We start from the raw sequence: 19,344 nt of genomic DNA, 5'->3' as shown, positions 1-19,344 counted from the left end.
CCTTCCCTTTTTTCTGTATGTCATTTATCTTTTCATCATTTATCTTTTGGGGTTTTTTTAAGTCCTTTCCACTGTGTTTTTTTTTTTTAGTGGGGGGTTATGAGTGATAGACACTCATTGGTCTGTTAGCGTTGCTGTGGCCAACCTTCCCTCCCTTTTTCTCTCTTTCCTTCCTTCCTTCCTTCCTTCCTTCCTTCCTTTTTACTTTCCCTCTCTCTTTCCACGCTCCCTCCCCCCTTTTCTTTTACCTTCTTTCTCTCCTTTCTTCCTTCTCTACCTCTTTCTTTCCCCCCTTCCTTTGCTCTTTGCTTCCATCCTTCCTTCTCTCTTTCCTTCTTTCTTTCTTGCCCACTTTCTCTCCTTTCTTCTCTCCCTCTTTCCTTCCTTCCCTTCTCTACCTCTTGCCTGGGCACGGGCAGGAAGGGAGTTTTGCTGTAGCCCTCAGCCTTGCTGGGCAGGCGTGGGGCAGGCGGGAGGCGCTTTTCGAGGCAGGCCTTGTTCACCCAGCACCACCTCTCCTTCTTTCTGCCATGGCTGTGGGGCACCTTCCCTGTTTGGCGGTGGGCATGCAGGCAGGGTCATATGGAAGGTGCCCTACGGCTGAGGCAGAAAGAAGGGGCCAATGTGAGTGAGCAAGGCCCACCTCAAAAAATGCCTCCCACTCCCGCTGGGCCCTGCAAGGCTGAGGGCTGAAGAACTCCCTTTTCGTCAGTGCCCAGGCAAGAGAAGGTGAAACCTGGTGAGCAGCGTCCACACGAAGCAGCCACACGCCCGCCTCTCCAGGGGGAAAAGAAGGAGGAGAAGTCTGTGTTTGGTGGGGCCGACAAAGAGAGGAAGGAGACTGGGAGGGAGGGAAGGAAGGAGGGCCCACTCATGGAAAGGCACTCCATGGCGAGGCTTCTCTTCCCTCACAACGGTTGGTGCTTCATTCTTCTTGCACGATGGAGAGAGGGCCTTTTGCGCATGCTCTGTAAGGCATTTTTCTTTTGGGGGAGTTTTAAGTTATTCCCCCTTCATTTTTATGGTTTTAGAATCATAGAATCAAAGAGTTAGAAGAGACCTCATGGGCCATCCAGTCCAACCCCCTGCCAAGAAGCAGGAATATTGCATTCAAAGCACTTCTGACAGATGGCCATCCAGCCTCTGTTTAAAAGCTTCCAAAGAAAGAGCCTCCACCACACTCTGAGGCAGAGAGTTCCACTGCTGAACAGCTCTCACAGTCAGGAAGTTCTTCCTCATGTTCAGATGGTATCTCTTTTCTTGTAGTTTGAAGACATTGTTCCACGTCCTAGTCTCCAGGGAAGCAGAAAACAAGCTTGCTCCCACCTCCCTGTGGCTTCCTCTCACATATTTATACATGGCTATCATGTCTCCCCTCAGCCTTCTCTTCTCCAGACTAAACATGCCCAGCTCCTTAAGCCGTTCCTCATAGGGCTTGTTCTCCAGACCCTTGATCATTTTAGTCGCCCTCCTCTGGACACATTCCAGCTTGTCAATATCTCTCTTGAATTGTGGTGCCCAGAATTGGACACAATATTCCAGGTGTGGTCTAACCAAAGCGGAATAGAGGGGGAGCATGACTTCCCTAGATCTAGACACTATGCTCCTATTGATGCAGGCCAAAATCTCATTGGCTTTTTTGTTGCCACATCACATTGTTGGCGCATGTTTAACTTGTTGTCCAGGAGGACTCCAAGATCTTTTTCACACGTACTGCTCTCAAGCCAGGCATTGTCCCCCATTCTGTATCTTTGCATTTCGTTTTTTCTGCCTAAGTGGAGTATCTTGCATTTGTTGCTGTTGAAATTCATTTAATTAGTTTTGGCCCATCTCTCTAATCTGTCAAGATCGTTTTGAATCCTGCTTCTGTCCTCTGGAGTATTGGCTATTAAGGCTGGGCAACCATGGAAAAAATTGTTTCTAAACTCGATTCGTTTTTTGGGGTTTTTTGCGTTTCGATATTTAAAAGAATTCCGAAATTTTTCTTTAAAAAAGTTCGATATTTACGAAATTTCTTAAATTACGAAACAATTACGAAACGATTTCGAAACGAATACGAATTGATTCATTAATGGCGGACGCGACCGCGCAATACGCTAAAAAACCTCCATATGGGACAGGGGGAACTTCTGAAGCTTCCCTCTCCCTCTGTTGTTGACTGTTGGTGTGATATTTATATATTTTTTTCACTGATTAAACAAACAACAGCTATAAAACTTGCCCCAGACATGCGGAAATAATAACGAAACAATTTCGAAACAAATACGAAACAAATACGAAGCAATTACGAAACGAATTGAAAAATTCGTTTCGTTTTTTAGATGCTCCTGAATGGTTCAAAATCGCTTTGTTATCAAAAAAATAACGAATTTTTAACGAATTACGAAATTATGAAACGAAACCGCCCAGCCCTATTGGCTATCCCTCCCAATTTGGTGTCGTCTGCAAACTTGATGATCATACCTTCTAACCCTTCATCTAAGTCATTAATAAAGATGTTGAACAGGACCGGGCCCAGGATGGAACCCTGCGGCACTCCACTCGTCGCGTTTTTTTTTTTTTTGTTTGAAAGACATAGATCGGATCAGGATGTGTTTTGCTGCCAAATTTGGTGTCATTTTGTCCAGTGGTTTTTGAGTTTTGTTAATCCCACAAATGAACACAGCAAACAGAAGAACTGACCGGCAACTTCTGTTCGCTTGACTACAATGCAACCTGAGCCCCGCCACATGCACAATGAAGGACCTCCTTATAGCAACACCAGAGGCACTCCAAGTGGCCAGCTCCTGCTCAAAGGACATTTAATATAATGCCAAGTTTTTAAACTTTGTGTTTTTTAAATACATTACAACTGCACCCTTGGTTCGTTCCTGATACGATAAATAAATAAAAAACCAGCAACTGAACACACCAGAGAGGTTTGGAGAGAATTCACCATGATTTATAGGAGTTGTAGGGGCTGAGATGTACTGGGACTTGGCACACAGAACCCCCATGACCGACAAAACATACTGGAGGTCTACATAGGAGTTGTAGTTCATCTACATTCAGAACGCACTATGAACCCAAACAATGATGGATCTGGAACAAAAGTGGCATGGATACCCGATATGCCCAAATTTGAAAACTTGTGGATTTTGAGGGGAATTGGCCTGGACATTTTGGAGTTGTAGGTACTGAGATTTATAGTCCACCTGCAATCAATGAACACTCTGAACTCCACCAAAGATGGAATTGGACCAAACTTGTCACACAGAGCCCCCATGACCAACAAAAAATACTGAAGGTCCTGGGGGGAAATTCACCTTGATTTGGGAGAATTGTAGTTCATCTACATCCAGAGAGCACTGAGTACCCCCAAACATCGACGGATCTGGGTCACACTTGGCACACATACCTGATATGTTGAAATTTGATTACTGGAGGGGTATGGGGGGAACTGACCTTCCTTTCTGGGAGTTGTAGTTCACCCACAACCGGAGTAACAATGACTTCCACTGATGATGGACCTGGATGAAATTTGGCAGAGAATCCCCATGACTAACTCAACTTACTGGAGGGGTTTGAGGGGACTGACTCACCATAGTGGGAGTTGTAGTTTACCCTACAGCCAGAGAGCACAGTGAACCCCACTGATGATGCATCGAGACCACACTTGCCCAACCTAACAAAGTTTAAGTACTGATGGACTTTCTCAGGGTTAACCTGGCTTAATGTGAGTTGTAATTCACCCACAATCTCATGCATTTTGTAGGGAAAAAATGACTTTTTCAAATAACCCGGTAAATGCCGGGGACCCAAGCTAGTAATAAATAATATAATTAATATAATATATAATAGTATACAATATTATTATATATATGGGACCAAATCATCCCTCTCTCTCTCTCTCTCTAAATATATATATATATATACACACACACATACTTCTTTCTTTGTTCAAATGGCCCAAAGAGTCCATAAGGACGGAAGGTGGTGTCTTCTCTTCCTTCTCTTCTTCTTCACCTTTTTCTTTCTCTTCTTCATGTTCTCCTTCATGCTTTTCTTTATGTTCTCTTTCCTACTCCTCTACTTTGCCTTCTTCTTTTCTGCCTCTGCTCGTTCTCCTTTCACTTATTCTTCTCTGCTTTGTTCTCTTTCTTTTCCTCCTCTTCTTTCCCTTCCTCTTCCTCCTCTTCTTCATTCACATGCTCCTCCTCTTCTGCCTGTTTCCCTCCTTCTTTGTCACCTCTTAGTTCTCCCCCTCTTCTTCTTCTTTCCCTTCTTCTTTAACATCCTCCTTCTCTTTCTCCTCTTTCTCTTATTCTTTCCCTTCTTCATCATCATCCTCTTCATCCTCCTCTTTTGTCTTCTTTCCCTTCTTCCTCATTCTCTTCATCCTCTTCTCTTCTTCTTTCTCTTCTTTTCATCCTCCTCTTCTTTATTCTCATCTTCCTTCTCTTCTTCATCCTCCTCCTCTTTTCCCCTCTCTTTGTTCCTCTCCTCCTTCTTCCTTTCCTTTCTCCTATATCACCATTTTCCTTTTCTTCCTCCTCATCTTCTCCTTCTTCTTTTTCTTCTTCTTCTTCTTCTTCTTCTTCTTCTTCTTCTTCTTCTTCTTCTTCTTCTTCTTCTTCTTCTCCTCATTCTTTCTGCCCAAATCACACCCAGGAACACCATTATTCCCATATTGCAACTGCTTCTCCCTTTCTACTCCCATGCCTGGGAATAGAAAGACTTTTGTAGCTCTATATTTTTAAAAAAATAGGTATATATTTTAAAATGAACCCATTATTTTCCAGCACAGACAGGGGCTGAATGGCGGCTTGTTTTCCTTCTCCCATCTGTTTAATGAAATGGAGAATAGGAAGCCTTTCGAGGGCCGCTGCTACTGATCTAATGGGCCTTTCTCTTTTCTTTCTCTCCTTCCATCTGGCCTTGGAAACAACTCGCCTTCCCAAGGCTCCCCATTTCCACATCTGGGCAGATACACTGCGAGCTTTGTCATGAATGCAAAGGCGGCATCCATTGCTGTTTACCAGATCGGCATACTTTTCCAGCACTTTATTGGCCTATTTAATTATTTTTCATGTCAGAAGCAAATTGAGAATACAGTTATAATGTATAGAAAAACTACAAAGTTAAAAACTTTGACCAGAAGCTGAACACTTGGAGTGCCTCTGGTGTTGCTATAAGGAGGTCCTCCATTGGCTATGTGGCAGGGCTCAGGCTGCATTGTAGTAAGTGGTCAGTGGTTTGCTCTCCTCCACACTCGCATGTCGTGGACTCCACTTTGTGGCCCCATTTCTTAAGGTTGGCTCTGCATCTCGTGGTGCCAGAGCACAGTCTGTTCAGCGCCTTCCAAGTCATCCTGTCTTCTGTGTTCCCAGGAGGGAGTCTCCCATCCAATATCAGCCACTGATTAAGGCTCCGGGTCTTAGTCTGCAACGTTTGGACTCTTGCTTGCTGAGGTGTTCCTGAAGTCGAACATGACACCCCTTCTCCCCAATAAAAGATAGTAACTTATAGTTTTGCTAAGGACAAGGACACTAGACTGGATAATAAGGGTTAAGCCTAGGTCAATTTGCCAAGACACTAACAACAACAAGGACCCTTCCCATGTTAAATAGTGTGTATCATTTAATCAAGGTTTTTTATGCCCTATTTTCATATATTTATAGCAGAAGGTAACAGATTTATTACTGAGAAACCACCTCCCTTTACACTTATGTACTCTCTTGAACTTCTATGGGACTTTGGTGGGAGAGATAAGTGGGTATATTTTCTACACTATGATGTCTATATTTCTCCCTGTATACCTGACCTTTACTTGACCCTTCTGCCCTATTCCCTTTTATTAAAAAAATGTATAAAAATATAAGAAGCCACTCTCTGTGACCCTGGAAAGAAGGAAATCCTCTGTTGAAAAGAACCTTATCAAAAGACTTATTTGCATGAACCATACAATGGGAAGCCACCCTGGGGCTCGGAGTCGGTCCCCCCAGCGGATGGTGCCCACTTGGCATTGATGATCATATCTCAACAGGACAAAAGGGCCTTAGAAAAGCCACAATTTATCCTGATCTGTTCTCTCAGTTATCTTCCATCCACCAAAACTACAGCCAGGATTACCCCCATCGTCTCCATATCTCAGTTAAAAAAAAAAAAACGGATCCTGGCCATCTCGCCAGGCTTCAACGTTTATTGCCACCCATCAAAGACAACAGGCTGGCTGGCTAAAAGGCCCCCTGAGGACTCGCTGACCACATGGACACCAAATATTTCCATAATCCACTCCAGTTCTCATTGTTTCCCTCTCATCCAGCCTCCTTCTCTCCTGATTGGCCAGGAGGCCGAAGTGGCGTGAGCTCACCCATTGGTTAAGGCGCTCAGGAAGCGGCCAAGCCTCCTCCCAGCTGTAGAGCGCCAACCAATCAGACAGCTCTGTTTTATGTATATAAAGGCTTTATTTTTTGTACTCTGAATGCTTGCCTGACGAAATATCACGGCTTTGCATCCTTTCCAGCTGGATCGCAATAAACAACTCAGTGGCTTTTCTTCAACTTGGTGAGACCTTTTATTGGGAAAAATCAGAGAAAATATTGGGTGCTTCTTCTGTCTCGCCAGGGCAATGAACTATTTGATGAGTCTGATAGGTCTCTGCCTCCTGGCAAAGACCCTAAATTCTTCCTCGATAACATTCCTATTAGTATGTCTGTTGATCTTGGGAATCTGTTTCTCGAGCTTTGAGGATGACCTGGGAAGGAATCCCACTGGAGCACTGCAGCACACCAAAATACCTGGGAATCACTCTGGACTGTGCTCTGACTTATAACAAGTACTGCTTGAATATCAAGCAAAAAGTGGGCACTAGAAATAATATTATACAAAAGTGGACTGGCACAACCTGGGGATCACAACCAGACACAGTGAAGGCATCTGCCCTTGTGCTTTGCTACTCTGCTGCTGAAAACACATGTCCAGTGTGGAATACATCTCACTACATTAAAACAGTGGATGTGGCTCTTAATGAGACATGTGACATTATCACAGGATGTCTACACCCTACACCGCTGGAGGAATTACACTGTTTAGCTGGTATTGCACCACCTGACATCCGTCGAGAAGTAGCAGCCAATAGTGAAAGGACTGAGGCGGTGACATCTTCGGCCCATCCTCTGTTTGGATATCAGCCAGCACGCCAAAGCCTTAAATCAAGAAATAGTTTCCTAAGATCTACAGAGACACTTGCAGGAACACCTCAGCAAGCGAGAGTTCAAAAATGGCAGGCAAAAACCCAGAACCTCAATCAGTGGCTGAGACAGGATGAGAGACTCCCTCCTGGGCACACAGAAGAGTGGGCAACTTGAAGGCGTTGAACAGGTTGCATTTTGGCACCACGAGATGCAGAGCCAACCTTAAGAAATGGGGCTACAAAGTGGAGTCCACGATATGCGAGTGTGGAAGAGAATAAACCACAGACCACTTACTGCAATGTAGCCTGAGCCCTGCCACATGCACAATGGTGGACCTTCTCACGGCGACACCAGAGGCACTCCAAGTGGCCAGCTTCTGGTCAAAGAACATTCAGTATAATGCCAGGTTTGTAGGATTTTTTTGTACATTATAACTGTATTCTCAATTCGTTTCTGACACAATAAATAAATAAATCACAATAGTATTCTATTCTATTATTATTATTTTATACTACCTTGGGTACCCGGCAGTGCCTGGCTTATTTGAAAAAGGCATTGTTTGTTTTGGGGTGTAAAGTAATATCATTTAGTTAACTAGTAACACTATTTATTAGAAAAAAGCCAGTCTTTGATTTTGTTGTTTATGTATGCTTCCATTAGGAAATACAGAACTACAATTTCCAGAATCGTGGGTCAATCCTCCCCAAACACTGTCTGTATGCACAGCTGGCCATGTTGGATCTGTGTACCAAGTTTCGTCCAGATCCAAAGTTGGCTAGGTTCAGTGCTCTCTGGATGCAGGTGAACTACAACTCCCAAAATCAAGATCCAGTCTCACTAACCCCTGCAGTATATTCAGTTGGTCATGGGGATTCTCTGTGCCAAGTGTGGTCCCGGTCCATTGTTGGTGGGGGAGGAAAAACAGAACATCTAGGATGAAATTGCCCCCGAATGAAAGCATTCCTTGGGTGGTGGGTAGTATGGTGTTTAGGGAGGACATTGGCAGGGGTTGGGAGCATGTTCATGATGCCCACTGTAACCTGAAATGTCCTTGGAAGGGGGGCTTTTGGTGGCTCCTCAGCACTGTGGGTTATACCTGTTTGTGGAGGCAGGAGGCTGTCTATGTAAGTGGTGATCAGCACACTGGGTGCAGTGCCTACAGACCTTGGCCTGCACTTAAACACAATCAGCGCTGACAAAATTACCATCTGCCAGCTGCAGAAGGCCACCTTACTGGGATCTGCACGCATTATTCGCCAATACATCACACAGTCCTAGACACTTGGGAAGTGTCCAACGTGTGATCCAATTCAACAGCCAGCAGAGTGATCTTGTTTGCAGTGGACTCATCTAGTTGTGTTTCAGATAATAATAATAATAATAATAATAATAATAATAAGTAGCAGCAGCAATAGTAGTACTTACTTACTTACTTACTTACTTAGGCGATCCCTCGTTGGACGAGTAAGATGGTCTTCCATTATGGATTTCCTTGTGGGTCCATATGTGGCTGTGGAGCCCTATTCTTGCTCTGCATCTTCTTCCGCAGTGAGGGCATTGGTTTCCAGGTGGAAGGCGGTCCCGGTCGGGGTTGGCTTGACGCGCCTTCCTCCTGGCACGTTTCTCTCTTTCACCTTCCACTCGTGCCTCCTCAAATTCTGCAGCACTGCTGGTCACAGCTGTCCTCCAGCTGGAGCGCTCAAGGGCCAGGGCTTCCCAGTTCTCAGTGTTTATGCCAGAGTTTTTAAGGTTGGCTTTGAGCCCATCTTTAAATCTCTTTTCCTGTCCACCAACGTTCCGTTTTCCATTCTTAAGTTCGGAGTAGAGCAACTGCTCTGGGAGATGGTGGTCAGGCATCCGGACAATGTGGCCGGCCCAGTGGAGTTGATGTTGGAGGACCATTGCTTCAATGCTGGTGGTCTTTGCTTCTTCCAGCACACTGACGTTTGTCCGCTTGTCTTCCCAGGAGATTTGCAGGATTTTCCGGAGGCAGCGCTGATGGAAACATTCCAGGAGCTGCATGTGACGTCTGTAGACAGTCCACGTCTCACAGGCATAGAGCAGGGTTGGGAGGACAATAGCTTTATAGACAAGCACCTTGGTCTCCCTACGGATGTCCCGGTCCGCAAACACTCTCTGCTTCATTCTGGAAAATGCTGCACTTGCAGAGCTCAGGCAGTGTTGTATTTTGGCGTCGATGTTGACTTTGGTGGAGAGGTGGCTGCACCATTAAGCTGTATTACTGGCATTAGAGAGGGATTGGCTGGTGACTGCTGGAACAGCACCTTGGTTTTCTCAATGTTCAGTGACAGGCCGAGCTTCTCATATGCTTCTGCGTATAGTAGTAGTAGTAGTATACCTGTGTTTAGTGTTCACATCAATGGCCTTTTTAACTGTGTTCTTCTGCGTCCCCCTTGTGGCCAAACGAGGTAACGTCACCCTGGGGTTTTCCTACTGTTTCAAGGGAGTGGGCGGGGCTTCCCTGAGGCCCTGCCCACACCCGGAAGTAGGAAACCCATGCAGCTTGTTTGAAATCCGTTGCTTTTGCAAATGAGAGCAACCACTGCAAACTAGAAATGCATGCATGCAATTTGGAAAGCTAACCTCTGCTTCCCAGCCTTTGCAGGTAATTATTTCCAAGCTGCTTTTGCTATTATTGTTTCCAATGGCTGGGGTTGTTTTGATGTTGCAATCCTGGTTTAGGGCAGCAAGATTGTATCAGCTCAGTCCAAACAAAAAGGTTGTGTATGGATTTCTGGAGGAACAAGGAGGAAATCATAACAAGCCATTGAGAGTATTAGCAACTGTAGCTATTTGCATGAATAAGATTGTAGTGAAAGAAGTAACTTAATTTATTGTAATTAAGGTTTTTATTTTCCCTTTGATCCTTTGGTTTTGGGAGCTTCCCATTTTGCAACATTCGAAGTCAACTTATGGCAACTTCCTTGGAGATGTAATAGCTATATATAATAATAATACTCTATTCCATTATTATTATTATTATTATATTTTATTATTATGTTATATTGGGTGCCCAGCGTTGCCCGGGTTATTTGAAAAAGTAAATTTTCTAATTGTACACAATGCATAAGGTTGTGGGTGAACTACAACTCACATAATGCCAGGTTAACCGTGAGAAACTCCATCAGTCATTAAAAAATTGTTATGTTGGGAAGTTTGCTATGAATATCATGGGTGGGGTTCAGTGTGCACTCTGGCTGCAGGGTAAACTACAACTCCTACTATGGTGGGTCAGTTCCCCCAAACCCCTCCAGTAGGTTGAGTTAGTTATGGAGGTTCTACATGCCAAGTTTGGCCCAGGTCCATCACCGGTGGAGGTCACAGTTTCTCCAGTTGTTGGTGAACTACAACTCTCAGAAAGGAAGTCCCCCCCCCCCCAAGCCCTCCAGTAATCTAATTTCAGCATATCAGGTCTGTGTGCTGAGTTTGGTCCACATCCATCAGTGTTTGGGTTCGGAGTGCTCTCTGGATGTAGGTGAACTACAACTCCCCCAAATCAAGGTGAATTTTCCCCAAAGACCTCCAGTATTTTTTGCTAGCCAATGAGGGCTCAGTGTGCCCAATGTAGTCCAATTCCATCTTTGGGGGAGTTCAAAGTGCTCACTGATTGCAGGTGAACTATAAATCCCAGTGCCTACTGATGAAGAGATATTGGAAAAATAGATATTGTAAAAATAGATATTTATTTATGTATAAATTGTATGTACTTTACAAGCACTGAAATGTATAGAAAAATCAAGTTCTCTCTGTATAAGAAACCCAAGCTGCCAGGACAAGCAAGCTGCTGTCCAGGCACAGCAAGAGGGGGGCTGAAGAGGGGGGCATGTTATCTATACATTCCAAGAGAGAGATAAACCACAGAGACTGGTACAAAAAGCCCAGTGCCTTCCTTCTAGGGAAGGAGCCCTCCTCTCCCTCCTGACAGGTCAAAGTTAGGCCCCTTGATTGATAAATGTAAGCTATGCTGTTCCTAGAAATACACAGAGACATGCCTTTTGCATGTTGGAAAATAGAACTTGATATTTCTATGATGCTAAGGAGACGTAGTGAATGAGGTCAATGTATGTAGACGCATCTTCTTTGTTTGAAGGGTATAAAAGACATAGTCAGCCCCTTTATCGGGGCTCTGGATGCTTTTGGACATAGTCCACTCCAGGGTCCCAGCTGGAAATAAAATCCGTGCTTTTGAGACCTCCGGACCTCGCTTTGTCTCTTTTCCTGAAACCTTCTCCCTGCCATTTCACTACAACTTAAAAATGTCCAATTCCCCTCAACCCCCACCAGTATTCAAATTTGGGCATATTGGGTATGGATGCCAAGTTTGGTCCAGACCCATCATTGTTTAGGTTCATTGTGCGCTCTAGATGTAGGTGAACTACAACTCCTATAAATTCCTTCAAAGACCTCCGGTATGTTTTGTTGGTCGTGGGAGTTCTGTTTGCCAAGTTAATTCCAGGTCCATCGTTGGTGGAGTTCAGAGTGCAGTTCTGAGATTGCAGGTGAACGATACATCCCAGGACCTACAACTCCTATAAATCATGGTGAATTGTCCCCAAAGCTCTCTAGTATGTGCAGTCTTCTGATCAATTCTGTTCTGTTTGCTGTGTGCTATAGAAAATAATGGGAAAGGGTTCAGGGAAAGGCAGTGGGCGGAGTCATGCAAATTCCACACCAATGGAGAGTCAGAAACACTGGGCTGTCTATGGTGGAGGAAACATTAAAAATCTAGGATGAAATGGTTCCCTGTATGAAAGCCTTTACTTGGGTGGTGGGCAGTATTTTGTTTGTGGAGGACATTGGCAGGGCTCTTGGACATGTTTATGGCGCTCACTATAACCTGCAATGTCATTGGAGGGAGGGCCATTGGTGTCTTTTGAGTGGTGGGAATTAAAGCTGTTTGTGGAAGTGGAAGCCTGTCTATGTAAGTGGACACCCCAGCCACACATATACATTCATATTTCACTTGTATTATGTGTATAGATAATTATTATTATTATTATTATTATTATTATTTATTATAATAAAACTTACTATTGTTATGTATCTTTTATACAAATACATTTTAATATGTATATTTGTGGATATTTTTGCAATGTTGGTGTCTTTTAATTATTCAGTAGCTTGCTTCGAGCCACAAGGAGGAGCCAGTAAGAAACTTTTATTAGGTCTGTAGATATATATCAAAGTGCTCAGCAATGTTCCAAAATGTTAATGTTATTATTCTCGTTTTAAGTTTTACATTCTTACTAATACTAATAGTAATTGTAATGGTATTAGTAAGAATATAACATTTCTATTATCTTACAAAAATATAAAATAACACTAATAATAATATTAATAGTAATAGTAAGAATATAAAAATTCTATTACTTTATAAGAATATAAATTTATTTATTTATTTATGTGTCAGGAGCAACCAGACAGTTGTATTACATTTTAAACAAACAAACAAACAAACAGACAAAACACAAAATTTGCAAGCTTGGTAGTTGATTAAATGTCCTTTGACCAGTATCTGGCCACTTGGAGTGCCTCTGGTGTTGCCGCAAGAAGGTCCTCCATTGTGCATGTGGCAGGGCTCAGGTTGCATCGCAGCAGGTGGTCAGTGGTTTGCTCTTCTCCACGCTCGCATGTCGTGGATTCCGCTTTGTAGCCCCATTTCTTAAGGTTGGCTCTGCATCTTGTGGTGCCAGAGCCCAGTCTGTTCAGCGCCTTCCAAGTCGCCCAGTCGTCTGTGTGCCCAGGAGGGAGTCTCTCATTGGGTATCAGCCATTGGTTGAGGTTCTGGGTTTGAGCCTGCCACTTTTGGACTCTCGCTTGCTGGGGTGTTCCAGTAAGTGTCTCTGTAGATCTTAGAAAACTATTTCTTGATTTAAGTCATTGACGTGCTGGCTGATACCCAAACAAGGGATGAGCTGGGGATGTCACTGCCTTGGTCCTTTCACTATTGGCTGCTACTTCCCGGCGGATGTCAGGTGGTGCAATGCCAGCTAGACAGTGTAATTTCTCCAGTGGTGTAGGGCGCAGACACCAGGTGATAATGCGGCGTGTCTAATTAAGAGCCACATCCACTGTTTTAGTGTGGTGAGATGTGTTCCACACTGGGCATGCATACTCAGCAGCAGAGTAGCATAGTGCAAGGGCAGATGTCTTTACTATGTCTGGTTGTGATTCCCAGGTTATGCCAGTCAGCTTTCGTATGATATTGTTTCTAGCACCCACTTTTTGCTTGATATTCAGGCAGTGCTTCTTGTAGGTAAGAGAACGGTCCAGAGTGACTCCCAGGTATTTGGGTGTGCTGCAATGCTCCAGTGGGATTCCTTCCCAGGTGATCCTCAGAGCTTGGGATGCTTGTCTGTTCTTAAGGTGGAAAGCACATGTCTGTGTTTTAGATGGATTAGGGGTCAGCTGGTTTTCCCTGTAGTAGGTGGCAAGAGCACCTAGAGCTTCGGAGAGCTTCTGTTCAACCATCTCAAAGCTCCCTGCTTGAGCAGTAATGGCACGATCATCAGCATAGATGAAACTCTCTGTCCCTTCTGGCAGTGGCTAGTCATTTGTGTAAATGTTGAACATGGATGGAGCAAGCACGCTCCCCTGAGGCAGGCTGTTCTTCTGTCTCCGCCATCTGCTTCTCTGGCCCTGGAACTCAACAAAAAAGCTCCTGTTTTGTAGCAGGTTTCCTATGAGGTGGATGAGGTGGTAGTCCTTTGTGATATTATACATTTTTCTCAGGAGGAGGCGGTGGTTTACAGTATCATAAGCCGCTGACAGGTCTAGACAGCTCCTGTGATCTGCTGCCTTTCAAAGTCATCTTCTATGTGCTGAGTCAGGTTCAGCACTTGCGATGTGCAGCTTTTGCCTTATAAAAAATATATAAAATAATATGAATAATATTAACAGTAATATTAGTAAGAATATAAAAATTACTACTAATGATAACATTAATATTATTTTTGAATATTATTGGGTACTTTGATATCATTAAACATTTGATATGATTAAATATTAATGTTGCTATTATAATATTTATTATTATTATTATTATTATTATTATTATTATTATCTTGGGCAATTTATCCACTTCTGTCCAAATATTCTAGGTCTTCCAGTGCAACTCTGCTGTCTCTGAATCGAATCCTGTTCCATCCTTTTTTCCTTTCCACACCAATAACGGTGTCTCCAGGCCACTTTTCAAGATGGCATCCTTAATTTGTTCGGAGATGGTGAGCAGGTGAGTGGGTCTTGCTATCCTCCTCATTAGTAACATTCATATATGTATTCATGTTCGTGGGGTTGACAAGAGAAATTGTAAAACACAACACCCCTTCTAGGTAGACATGCGAATTCAGTCCTCTCCCGTCCTCCCAATTCAGCTGTACAATGGGATGAACTGTCTCCAAGGCAAGCAATTAGTTCTGATCCAAAAAAAAAACGCAGTCTTGTTCACAGTTTAGCAGAGAGTTTATAGCACAGCCTCTGACCTTGTATAGTTGCTCACCAGCTTGAATAAGCACACTTGAGCTATGGCTTTCATCCAAACCCTTTTCAAGGTTAATTCTTCAGTCATTGCTACATACAACTATTTACAGGTCTTCCATCAGTATAGAGATACTCACAAACATTTCTCTTTCTCATTGATCTTCTTTCTTCTTATATTGTTTCATCTTTTCCTTATCTTCCCCTCTGGTCCTATATCATTGGCATTTCTTCTAGTTATTTTGTCACTTTACTTATACATTAATATTTTCTATTTTCCCTTCCTTTTAATAATAGCATTTCATTTATATTTGTTAGAGATTATTTTGTTTGTTAATGTGTTAGTAATGCCTAGATCTATACCTGTTAGCTTGGTTCGTCGTCTAACCTTTTATACAGGGTGAGGCAGCATAACTCCCTTTTTTCAAAACTTAATAAAACCCATTGTATGAATCAGAATTTTTTTATAATGTAGGCGCATACCTAAAGTTTTATTTTACATAGTTTTGAAGATCCAATTAGGTAGGTGACGTCCCCCATTCTCCATACACTGAGTAAACCGATTTCTGGCGTTTGTCATTACTCTTCCTGGATGTTGGTTTTCAAATCTTGTAGAGTCCTTGGACGGTTCACATAAACACGGGATTTCAAAAAACTCCATAGAAAAAACTCACAAGGGGCCAAATCTGGAGAGCGGGCCGGCCACTCCAAATTCCCCCTAATTGAGATGAGGCGCTCTGGGAAGTGTTCCCTCAAAACAGCCATCGATGCTCGAAGTGTGTGCAGTTGCACCATCTTGTTGAAACCAAATGTCCCCTAAGTCCAACCCATCTAGCTGTGGGGGAAAAAATTCCTGTAACATTTTTACATACCGGTCCGAATTCACTGTCGCTGCGACTTCATTTTCCTCAAAGAACCAGGGACCAATAATTCCAGCTGAGGAAATTGCACACCACACTATGATTTTAAGTGAATGCAAAGGCCTTTGATGCAGTTCTCGAGGATTGTTGTCAGCCCAGTAGTGCATGTTTTGTTTGTTGACGGATCCACACAAATGAAAATGGGCTTCATCACTAAAAAAACAACAGTGTCCTCAGGAATGACTTCGAGTAGAACCTCACACGCGTTCCTCCGAGAATTGAAGTCACGTTCAGAAAGTTCCTGCACAATCGCCATCTTGTAAGGATGGAAATGAAGATCATCATGAAGAATTCTCCTCACAGAACAATTGGAAAGTCCAAGGGCAGGCGCATGTTTGCGCGCAGAACGCCGTGGTGATCGCAACATTGAAGCTCTCACTGCCTCAATGTTCTCAGGTGATGTAATGGGCCGAGGGACTCCAGTTCTTCATCTTTTCACACTTGCAGTTTGTATGTAGTGACCCACGTCACAATTGATTTCCTGTCCGGGACAGGGGCCAATGGGGCTAACTTAAAGCAAATCCGAAAGGTGCGCTGGGTTGCAATCACAGAACATCTGCTCGAAAAGTAGGCCTCAACGACAAAAGCATGCTTCGCACTGTTCCAACGCATGATGGCAACTGAACTGTGTCAGGACAAAACTTTATACTCCTGCCTCTCGAACGAGACCACTAGCGCTCCGCTACGTCTTCAACCGACTGAATGGCGCACATTTTTAAAAAGGATGTTATGCTGCCGCACCCTGTATCAATCAGTCTCTCTCTACACATACATAAACATATTCATCTATAAACCTATATGTGTATGTGTGTGTTTGTATCTACTTCTATAATTTCTATATCATTGATATTGTGCTTTTTTCTATTTTAGTTTCTTAACAATTGACCCATCAGTTTGCATGCATCTCTTTAAGTTTTAACATAAAAAATACAGAAGATAATCATATATTATTTATTTTATTTTGAGTTATCAAAACCTGTTGTGGTCACCTTCTTTTGGTTTTTCACAAAGTCTATGAAAGGTTTTCATTCTTCTTGTAGATTCTGCAGATTCATTGGCTTTAAGGCTAAAGTTAATTTGTCCATCTCTGCCATTTCTAAGAATTTTGTAATTCAGTTCTCTGCCATTGGTGTAGATTGTTGTTCCCACAATTTTGCATATTCAACTCTTGTTGCTGTTGTCATGTAGAGAATGATCATTTCTTGGTGTTTTGGTAATTTGCTTATTTAATAATTCTATTAGAAAAGTTTCTGGTTTCAGTGTTATTTTGTTGTTTTTTTAATATAGTTTCCATTTCATTATGAATTTTCATCCAGAATGTCTCTATTTTTCTTATTCCTTCAGTGGACTGTGCTATGAACACATGTACATTAGAACTGTATTTTTCCATACTGAAGATCCATGCAATGCATTCCTATCTAAGACAGCATTTTTTACCTGACATTTATATAACGTAGCCGAGTCCTATACCAGGCTTTCAGATCTGAAGGTCTAACATATTTTCCGTATTTGCATTTTCTGCCATCTCAGAGTCAGTTCTATCCTCAATCGAGACGCAAAACAGTTTGGGAAGAGCTTCATGTTTGACGGCAAGGAGGAAACCTGTTGGAACTCAGACCAGGTGAGGTTGAGGGAGCTACAAAGGCCTCAGTATATAATGATTAGAATCATTTGTAGCCCAAGGATAGCATGGAGTCACACTGGAGGTACATAAATGGCTTACAAATAGCATGGCGTCGTCCTGGAGGATCGGGAAAATGCCAGAGGGAATCATATAGTGTTGGGTGTTAATTAGGATTTCTTATTTATTTTGCCGTTGTGTTTTCCACTTGTGCCAGGGCTCTGTCCAATGGTTGACATTGGCCTTTCCGCAAACTGTCCGAGTCTCCCAAATCGTCATCCAGTTCCAAGGAGGATTTGCCAGCCAGAAATGTACCCTGAAAGGTAATGAGTCCCTTTGGTCGAATAAGAATCCTGAATTGATACAAATTGTGGCCGTCCAGATGGTTTTCAGCAGAAAATCTTCCATTACTTCCTAGGTTTCCGAAATGGAGAAGAGCTTCCAGAGACAGCAGAGTTTTATCCCGAAGATACCAACTCTCTCCAAATATCCTTGACTTAAAACCATGCGGAATAGACTATTGCAATGTGTTCAATAGGGATCTGCCCTTGAAGACAGTTTGCTTTGCCCATTTTTCCTTAGCGGTTCCCTCTAGACTTTCCCCATGAAGGAAATGCAGCTAGAAAAACTCAAAATCACCTTTGAAAACAGCACGGATTTCTTCGGCCGGATCATTGTCTACCGCCTCGACGTTTTAGGGGAGAAACTTTGATTTTTTTCCCATTACATTAAAAAGTTAGAAAAGGAAACACGAACTGAGTCACCTTTCTCTGCATTGTCCTGGAATGTTTGCACATTCATTTTATTTATAAAAAGGTAAAGGTTTTCCCCCGACATGAAGTCCAGTCTTGTCCGACTCTGGGGGTTGGTGCTCATCTCCATTTCTAAGCCGAAGAGCCGGCGTTGTCTGTAAACACCTCCAAGGTCATGTGGCCGGCATGACTGCATGGAGTGTCGTTACCTTCCCGACAGAGTGGTACCTATTGATCTTCTCACATTTGCATGTTTTCGAACTGCTAGGTTGGCAGAAGCTGGGGCCAACAGCAGGAGCTCACCCCGCTCCCCGGATTCAAACCTGCAGTCTTTCAGTCAACAAGTTCAGCAGCTCAGCGGTTTAACCCACTGCACCATCGAGGGCTCCAGTAATACACACATACACATGTATATTTAGAATATGGTAATATGGTAATACTAATATATTACATACTAGCTGTCCCCTGCCACGTGTTGCTGTGGCCCAGTCTGTTGATCGAAAAATAAATTAATGAGAAAGTGTTGGTTTCTAATATATGTAATTTCTTGATGCTTGTGGGTAAGCAGTATTTCTTGGCGTTTCTTTGTCAGTGTTGATGTGGACAGTGTCTGGTTTGCCTCCTCTGGAACATGCAACATATAATTGTCCTTTAAGGGTCCCTTTAAATCTAGGATACTATATCTCTCTGTGTGTGAATCATATCTGTCTGTCTGTCTGTCTGACTGACTGTTTATCTATATGGCTGGATGGCTATTTGTCAGGAGGGCTTTGATTATGTTTTCTTGCCCTCATGAAGGGAGTTGGTTTGGATGGCCTTAAATATTTTCTGTTGCTCATGGGGCTTCTGTGTGGGAAGTTTGCCCCAATTCTGTCGTTTGTGGGGTTCAGAATGCTCTTTGATTGTAGGTGAACTGTGAATCCCAGTGTCTACAGCTCCCAAATGTCAAGGTCTATTTCCCCCAAACTCCATCTGTGTTCATATTTGGCCGTATTGAGTGCTTGTGCCAAGTTTGGTCCAGATCCATCATTGTTTGAGTCCACAGTGCTCTCTGGATGTAGGTGAACTACAACTCCCAAACTCAAGGTCAGTGCCCACCAAACCCTTCAAGTATTTTCTGTTGGTCATGGGAGTTCTGTGTGCCAAGTTTGGTTCAATGCCATCGTTGATGGAGTTCAGAATGCTCTTTGATTGTAGGTGAACTATAAATCCCAGCAACTACAACTCCCAAATGTCAAAATCATCTCTTTTTTTAGTGATAGTCACTCCTTGTGTTGTGAGATGTTTTGTTGCCAAATTTGGTGTGATTTCGTTCATTGGTTCTTTTGTTTTTAAGATACTCATTATGGACAGAACATTTTATATATATATAGATTGCT

At 43.0% G+C, this 19,344-nt stretch overlaps 1 protein-coding gene across 1 annotated transcript; it reads left to right on the top strand.

Annotated features, from left to right (window-relative positions):
* Positions 1–9,667: 9,667 nt before the first annotated feature.
* Positions 9,668–17,962, top strand: NR2C2AP (nuclear receptor 2C2 associated protein). Its single transcript, XM_067473360.1, has 6 exons — positions 9,668–9,801; positions 14,297–14,427; positions 17,123–17,213; positions 17,431–17,536; positions 17,632–17,700; positions 17,810–17,962. The coding sequence occupies exons 1-6, from the start codon at positions 9,760–9,762 to the stop codon at positions 17,923–17,925; spliced, it is 555 nt and encodes a 184-aa protein (XP_067329461.1). The 5' UTR covers positions 9,668–9,759; the 3' UTR covers positions 17,926–17,962.
* The last annotated feature ends 1,382 nt before the right edge of the window (positions 17,963–19,344 follow it).

Source organism: Anolis sagrei, chromosome X (assembly GCF_037176765.1).
Source record: "Anolis sagrei isolate rAnoSag1 chromosome X, rAnoSag1.mat, whole genome shotgun sequence".
NCBI classification, from domain to species: Eukaryota; Metazoa; Chordata; class Lepidosauria; order Squamata; family Dactyloidae; genus Anolis; species Anolis sagrei.
Note: the sequence above shows the minus strand (reverse complement) of the source record. Positions and strands in the feature narration are given on the sequence as shown.